General features: G+C 36.6%; 1 protein-coding gene across 1 annotated transcript in view; it reads left to right on the plus strand.

Annotated features, from left to right (window-relative positions):
* Nucleotides 1-3,985, plus strand: part of UBE3C (ubiquitin protein ligase E3C) — a 75,770-nt gene extending 71,785 nt beyond the window's left edge. Inside the window, exon 23 of the mRNA XM_069859306.1 lies at nucleotides 2,308-3,985. Coding sequence (XP_069715407.1) covers nucleotides 2,308-2,478 — 171 coding nt within the window. The 3' untranslated portion in view covers nucleotides 2,479-3,985. The remainder of the gene's footprint in view (nucleotides 1-2,307) is intronic.
* The last annotated feature ends 3,053 nt before the right edge of the window (nucleotides 3,986-7,038 follow it).

A 7,038-nucleotide genomic window follows, 5' to 3' on the forward strand; every position in this document is an offset into this window, starting at 1 on the left:
AAAATAAGTGCCTGAATGTATTTATATTGATGGTAGACATTAACACAAGCTACATTCGGAGTTTGTTTACAGTTTTAATATGAGTAGTACATTTTTCTGAATCAAAATTTCTTATTCTCACTCTGAAATATTCTGTATGCTTTATATTGTGGAACCTTCACATTTTCAGTCAGTGCATCTTAGCTTAAGATAAGGGAATGTCTTGATGTTTGTAGCTTATAGAAAGCACAGTCTAGCCTTGCACAATTTAAAAACTTTAAACTTTGACTGCCAAGTCCAGACTCAGAATAACATTTACTAAAGCTAATTCAAGTTTAATAGGTTTAATAAATGTGATTGTTACGGACAAAAAAAAAAAAAATCATTAAAGGATGGTTGAAAATTGTTAAGTTCCAATCAGTTCACATAATAAATTGATTATACTTTTCACTTCTAAACTATTGCAGCTTCCCGCTGTACAGTATTTAATTATGCAACAAATGGTGCCCTTGGCATGACATTTCAATTTAGAACTTAATTTTTCCATTTTTAAAGCTAAAGTAGGGGAATTCAATTACCATTTTGAAAGGAATACTAAAAATGCAGCATTTTAGCCATGAAATAGTTTTAAGGCCTCCATTTGAACAATAATTTAGCTTAGAATCTAATTGACCTTCTGCCTTTGGAGCTGGGATTTTTTTCCCAGTTTCTAGCATCAGAGCTGTTTTACCTCAGGCAAGATAAAATGAATACTTTTCCGCCAGCATAAGCAGTGCTTTATAGGTAACAAATAAATATACTTTTCAGTATACTCTTTCTCAGAAGATAAAAATCAGATATTGCTAAAACAATTAAATATTACATACTAAATGTCTTAAAAATCCGTTCCTGAGATCAGTAGTTCTCACATCAGAAGAATAATCAGGTTTGACAGTTTTATATCATTACAGAGTCACTATACACATCAATTTCATCCCAGTGATCACTCTGTGAAGAAACACAAGAAGTACAATTGCTTTAAATAAAGTTAGATTTTTATTTGGGGAATATAAGGTACTTACTGATTCACAGCAATAGACCACAGTAGTGTAAATACTTGCTTAATCTTTCACATTGCCAGCTCCACTGAAATCATTAGTATTGTTTATCTTGAAATTCATAAACTGCAGGCTTGCTGAAAGATTAGCTTAGATGGAAATACCTTTAGGGCAAGAAATGCCTTTAGCATTGTATCAGACAACTGAGTTTAACAAAGAAAATACCCTTGTATATTGTGGGGAGTAGAAAGAAAATGATGGCTTGATACTCATCCACTTGAATTTGTTTTATCTATCTTGGATATGCTAACAAACTAAAGCTCTAAAAGAAAAAACACTTAAAGCATATGTTTGATCGTTGTTTGTTTGGGAGGGATTTTTTGGATGTCACAGGAAGAAATTGATGTAGTACTGTAGCTTTATCAAATTTGTTCTTAGATCTGGTCACTCACTTTCTCCTCGGATCATCACTCTAACGTGACAAGTAAATGCTCCTGTAGAATTTGTGCATAAAACTGGAATACTTTCAAACTCTTGGCAGAAGAATGTTTTAACTGGCATAACACGTCACTGCATAAGCTAGAGCAGAATTGCCTTTGTTGAGATTTTTGTGTTTACAGAAACAATGTCTTCTCTGCCTGGAAATTAAAAAAACAAAGCATAGTTCTCAGAAGAAGCCATGTCATTATACGATGAAAATATATGTAATTCAAATGTGACAGAAGGCCCTTATCCATTTACCTCTGTTAATGCTAGTGGTCTGTTGCTCCCTGTGTTCAGCATGTATTTCACTGTTAGAAAACTTCAGTGTGGCAGGAACCCATCATTTTCCTGTTCCTATAGAATAAACAGCATACGTGGGCATTTGGGAGGCTTTGCAAGGGGAGTCTGAAGTTGTGGATCCCAGCTGTTTCTCTCAAATACAACAACAAATTTTCTTGTGTGCTGCTGTATTACTACTTTGATTCTGTGTTTTCACTGGTTTTGTCGCATTATAAATTTGTAGAATAGTGTGTGTGAACAATAACAAATTATTATTTTCTCCTTAGCACCAAATAAATTGCTTTGTGTTTGCAAATTGATGGATCTTGAGGGGGACAAAGTAGAGGGAGGCACGACACAATTCAAGAATGCTTTTGGGCCCAGCAGGAATGAAAGAAAATGCCATTTAAATATGTCATTTTGACAAGTTTTAATCTAATGATTTATTTCCTAGAAGTCTGTGCCAGCTGTTACAGGGTAGGTTTTGGCTTGTGTTTTCTGATTTGTTTTCTTCTGTTGTCTTTTCCAGGAGTTATATCCTGCATTTTGCATTCACAATGGAGGATCTGATTTAGACAGGCTACCTACTGCCAGTACTTGCATGAACTTACTGAAGCTCCCTGAGTTTTATGATGAAAATCTTATGCGAAGCAAGCTTCTTTATGCCATTGAATGTGCTGCTGGATTTGAACTGAGCTGAGTCGAACTGTTGCTTATTTGGATGATCTGCAGAGAACTAACCAGTGCCTACTCTATAAGCAGCACCCGTACCCAAGCAGTTATAAGGGAATTCTGTCTAGGTTTCTGCAGCTCTTGTGTCTTATCAAATACCTTCAAGTAGGTTTCATTTTTAAACACGATTTCTTAGTTAGCTTTCATTAATTAATATTACATTGACACTGCTTTATGATTCAAAACAATGAATGCTGTGTGCAGTGTGGCTGTTTTCTGTGTTTACGTGAGGAAAGAGCACATTTAAAGAACAGTGACATCTCAGTGAAATTAACCAAAGATGAAGCTTTGGCTTTGTGCTGTTCAAACATAAATAATTTCACAAACTGGCAATAAAGTTGTGTACTGTGCAGCGCATTGGGATGAGTCTTGGCTAACATCCTGTAATTAGTCTTTTAGATGGAAGTGAAGCAGATGTTTGCAGATATCCCGGAACTGAGAGGATGAAAATGCTCATTACCAATAACCTAACATCTTTACTTACATTGTAGAATTGTTTACAAAGCATAGTTGTTACAGAACTGATATTGGTTTTTACTGCCTTCCCTCAAGATGGTAGGCACTGAGGTAAAAGGTTTTGAATATTCCATTTGTGGTTTCTGAAATACCTTGGAGGAATCAGATTCACATTATTTTAAGTTCAACCTTTGGCTGTGTCATTATCACTTGAACACCGTGGTGAATGGGTGTGACTGTCCATGTTTTCTCTGTTCTTACTTTTGTGTCTGTACAGATTTCTTTTTTTTAATGTATCTGGCTCCTATTACATACATAAAAAAGTCATCATTTGGGAAAAATACAGATGTAACAGCTATTAAAATTATTTGAACCAAAGTTATCAGGCTTTATCTTTTATGCTTGGAGCCTGTGGTGTTCACGTTCCTTTCCCCTGTCATTTTTTTCCATCTTAAATACCATATCTGTGCGGTAGAGACTAGTCAAATCCGTTATATTTTTTGTGCTTAAACAGGTTTAATATCCATCTGCCTGCAGTGTTTCTGCAGAGAAAAGTAGGTGGGAATATGCTGCTTAATAGAATTTGATACCTGGGAAAAAAATTGCTTTCACAGGGAAGGAACTGATCCTCTCATAGTAGGCACATTGTTGGGCATGTACGTGAACTGCAGTCAGTTTCAAAAAGGAGTTATAGTTCAAACTGTAAGATTCATAAATGCATCCCTCTGAACTTCATTTTTATATTTTAAACCATCAAAATTCACAATTGAATATGTATTCATCTCTTATGCAAAAAAATATTTTGCTGTTACTGGAAACTCTGTATGATTTCATATTTAATAAGCAGTAACCAGCAATATCCTTTTAAATGTGGGGAAACTGAGTGATTTTAAGATGTTTACTAGTAACCATATAAAAATGTATAATTCTTTTATTTGGGTAATAAATGAAGTGTTAAAAGACTATTTGTAGTTTTGATGTACAGAAATAAAATGATTGGTTTTCTTTTTTGATTTGCATTAGGCTTTTTATTTATGTTTAATGTTACATACTCAACCTATCCTTATTCCAAAATTCTTTTTGTATATTTTTCTACATAAATTATGGAACTTGTAAAGAAGTTGAAAAAGAGATCAGTAATAGTGGAACTGTCTCCTTCTAATTGCAAAACCCGAAGATGTCTTTTAGATAGCATTATTTATTTTAGAACATAATGTTTTAAATATTTTGAAATTATTTTTCAATTCCATTATTTTGTGACATTGGACAGTGTTGCATCTGTATTTTGTGAAATTAAATTTAAATTTTCTATTAAATATTCATATTTTTAAGATTGTGTTGGAGTAATGCAAAGTAATCACGACCGGTGATGTACTCTTTCTTCTTTTGTAAAAGGAGACGGTGTGCACTATTCCTGTCTGTTACCACAAATGCAAGTTCAACAGCGAGGGCGAGCTGAGGGAGGTGTGAGTTGCAGATTGGTATAGTCATGGGATTGCAAGAATTGCACCGTTGCAAAAAACTTCAGTAGAGAATTTGAGTTTGCTGAAAATACTCTGACATTTTATTACTTTAGTAGATAGTACTGGATAATCTTGTTTTGTATATTCTGTATATTAAGTATGACATTCTGACACACTCAAGTCAGTGGGATCATAGCCCCGATTTCATTGTGCAGGCAGGCAGCTGGAGATCTGTGCTGCAGCAGCTTCCACCACTGTCAGTATCCCAGCTGCAATAAGAGGAGGGTAAGTCTTTCCTTTGGCTATGAGTGCTTTCAGTTCTGACTGTCAGCTCTTTTCATATGGTCAGGATGAAGCATGAGTCCCTACTTTTCAGCAGTCTGTTGCTGGATATTTTTAGGAACAGGAGATAAAGGTAAAATATAGGTATAGTTAGTCATGTCCTAAGGAGCTGCATGGATGGATTTGGTTCCAGCTTCATACGTAAACACTGAGCTGACGGAAACTTGATTTGAACATGGATATCTTCAGTTATTTTTATGGGGGGTGCTCCATAATTTAAAAAAACGGGCTTCCTGATGCTGTTAGTAGCAATGGGGACAAGCTGCTTTGGCATCACTTGGGTAATGTAGCACAAACATCCTAGTTTGATCTGTAAAGGAATTCAAAGAAGTGCAGTGAGCTCATGCTAAATTTCGGTTTAACCGAAAACCTGTTTGTTAAATGCCAGTGAGACAGCACATAACTCTGTTCACCACTGAAAAACAGTACAGCGGAGAAACAAAAAGTAAAAAACAACAGAGCTGGTTTTCGTGGAATGTTTTGTTGGAGCTGTAATTTTTTTTTTGTATTTATAATTATATGCAAAAACTTTAAAACATTTGCTCATTTACATGAATCTGTGTTAATAATGGTTTGTGATGTAAATGCTTGTTCCTGTTTTTTTTTCATGATGCTTTGCCTGTCAGTGAAGGAGAGAAGAAATGAACGTGGTCTGTAAAACTGATCAGGATATCTATATTTTTATTGACTTCTGCTTTTGTGAATAAAATAATTTGAGTTTTCTTGAAACTTTGCAGAAACACTTTTCTTTCATGGTTTGCAGTAAATTTGGCATTCACTTGCTAAAGATTGGTAGTACTAAGTTCTAGAAGAGAAGCTAATATTGACTCTTCGTTGGTCTTGAAGTTACCACTGCTTCTGGATGATACATACTGCAGTTTTTGAGCTCTGCAGCTTCCACTCTGTCAAACTGTGACTAAGGTTTTGTATTTCAGTGTCTCTTTCAAACTTGTCTTTGAAAAGAACAAAACTCCATCCTTGGATAAAAAAATGAGACTGTAATTCATAGTTAAGAATGCTGCTGTGTCAGCAAACGGGTACAAAACTGTCTTTCACCTTCTACTGGAATTTGATTTTTCTGGAACCGGATGATCTTTAAGTACCCTTCCAAACCAAACCATTCAATGATTCTATGATTTAGCACATAGAAAAAGTCTAGTTAGAGAGAAAAAGTCCTCTTGTAGAGCACTTTATAGTTCACAGCATGAATAGAAATAAAACGCCCAGTGTCTTGCCTGGTTTTCAGCAGGTATCTAGTAGCCTGGAAAGCTCATAAAATTTGGAATGTGTGTAGAGAGATGTCACAACGTAAAAAGTCATGAAGAAGTGAATCCATTTTAAAGAACGTGGCACGGCTGAGTTCAGCAGGAATTTCTGGAAATCACCTAGCACAACGCTCAGCTCAAAGCAGAGTCACCTAGAGCAGGTCGCTCAGGACCTTGCCCCACGGAGTTTTGAATGTTGCTGTGGGTAAAGACTCCACAATGTCTCCGGGCAGCCTGTTCCAGTGTTCAGTGTTGAAAAATTCAATTACCTTTACAATAAAACATTTTTTTATCAGGTTTACACACAATTCCTTGCATTCCAGCTTGTGCCCATTGCCTCTTGTCCTGTCACTGGGCACTGCAAAGAGGAATATCAGCCTTCTCTAGGCTGAACAACTCTAGGTATCTTAGCCTCTCCTCCCATGAAAGATGCTCCACAACCCTTACTCGTATTTCTGACCCTGCACTGGACTCTTTCCAGCATGTCCATCTCTCTTGTAGCAGGGAGCCCAGAACTGGACCCAGCACTCCAGATGTGCCTCACCAGTGCTGAGCAGAGTAATCGCCTCCCCCAACCTGCTAGCAATGCCCTTCCTGATGGAGGCCAGGATGCTGTTGGCTGCCTCTGCTGGAAGGACACCTTGGTGGTCCATCTTCAACTTGCCTACCAGAAACCCTGGGTTGTTTACTGCTAAGCTGCTTTCAGCTGACTCGCTTCCAGCCTGTACTGTTGCATGGGTTTACTTCTCTCTGTATGCAGAACTCTGGACAGGACTAGATGAGTACTGAGGTCTTGTGAAAGATTTCTTAGTTTCATAACTTTCTTTACTGGGCTGTTTGCTGTGGAAGATGTTTGACTTTCCATTTTGCTGTCTTGAGGCATGACTGAAAGCAAACCTCTTGGCTCAGCTTTACTCTATCTCGCTATTGGTGTCAGTGTTTCATTCATGAAACATTTAATTCTTAGAAGAACTGCAGATTTTATGGTATATGGAAATTCAT

Source organism: Phaenicophaeus curvirostris, chromosome 6 (genome assembly GCF_032191515.1).
Source record: "Phaenicophaeus curvirostris isolate KB17595 chromosome 6, BPBGC_Pcur_1.0, whole genome shotgun sequence".
NCBI classification, from domain to species: domain Eukaryota; kingdom Metazoa; phylum Chordata; class Aves; order Cuculiformes; family Cuculidae; genus Phaenicophaeus; species Phaenicophaeus curvirostris.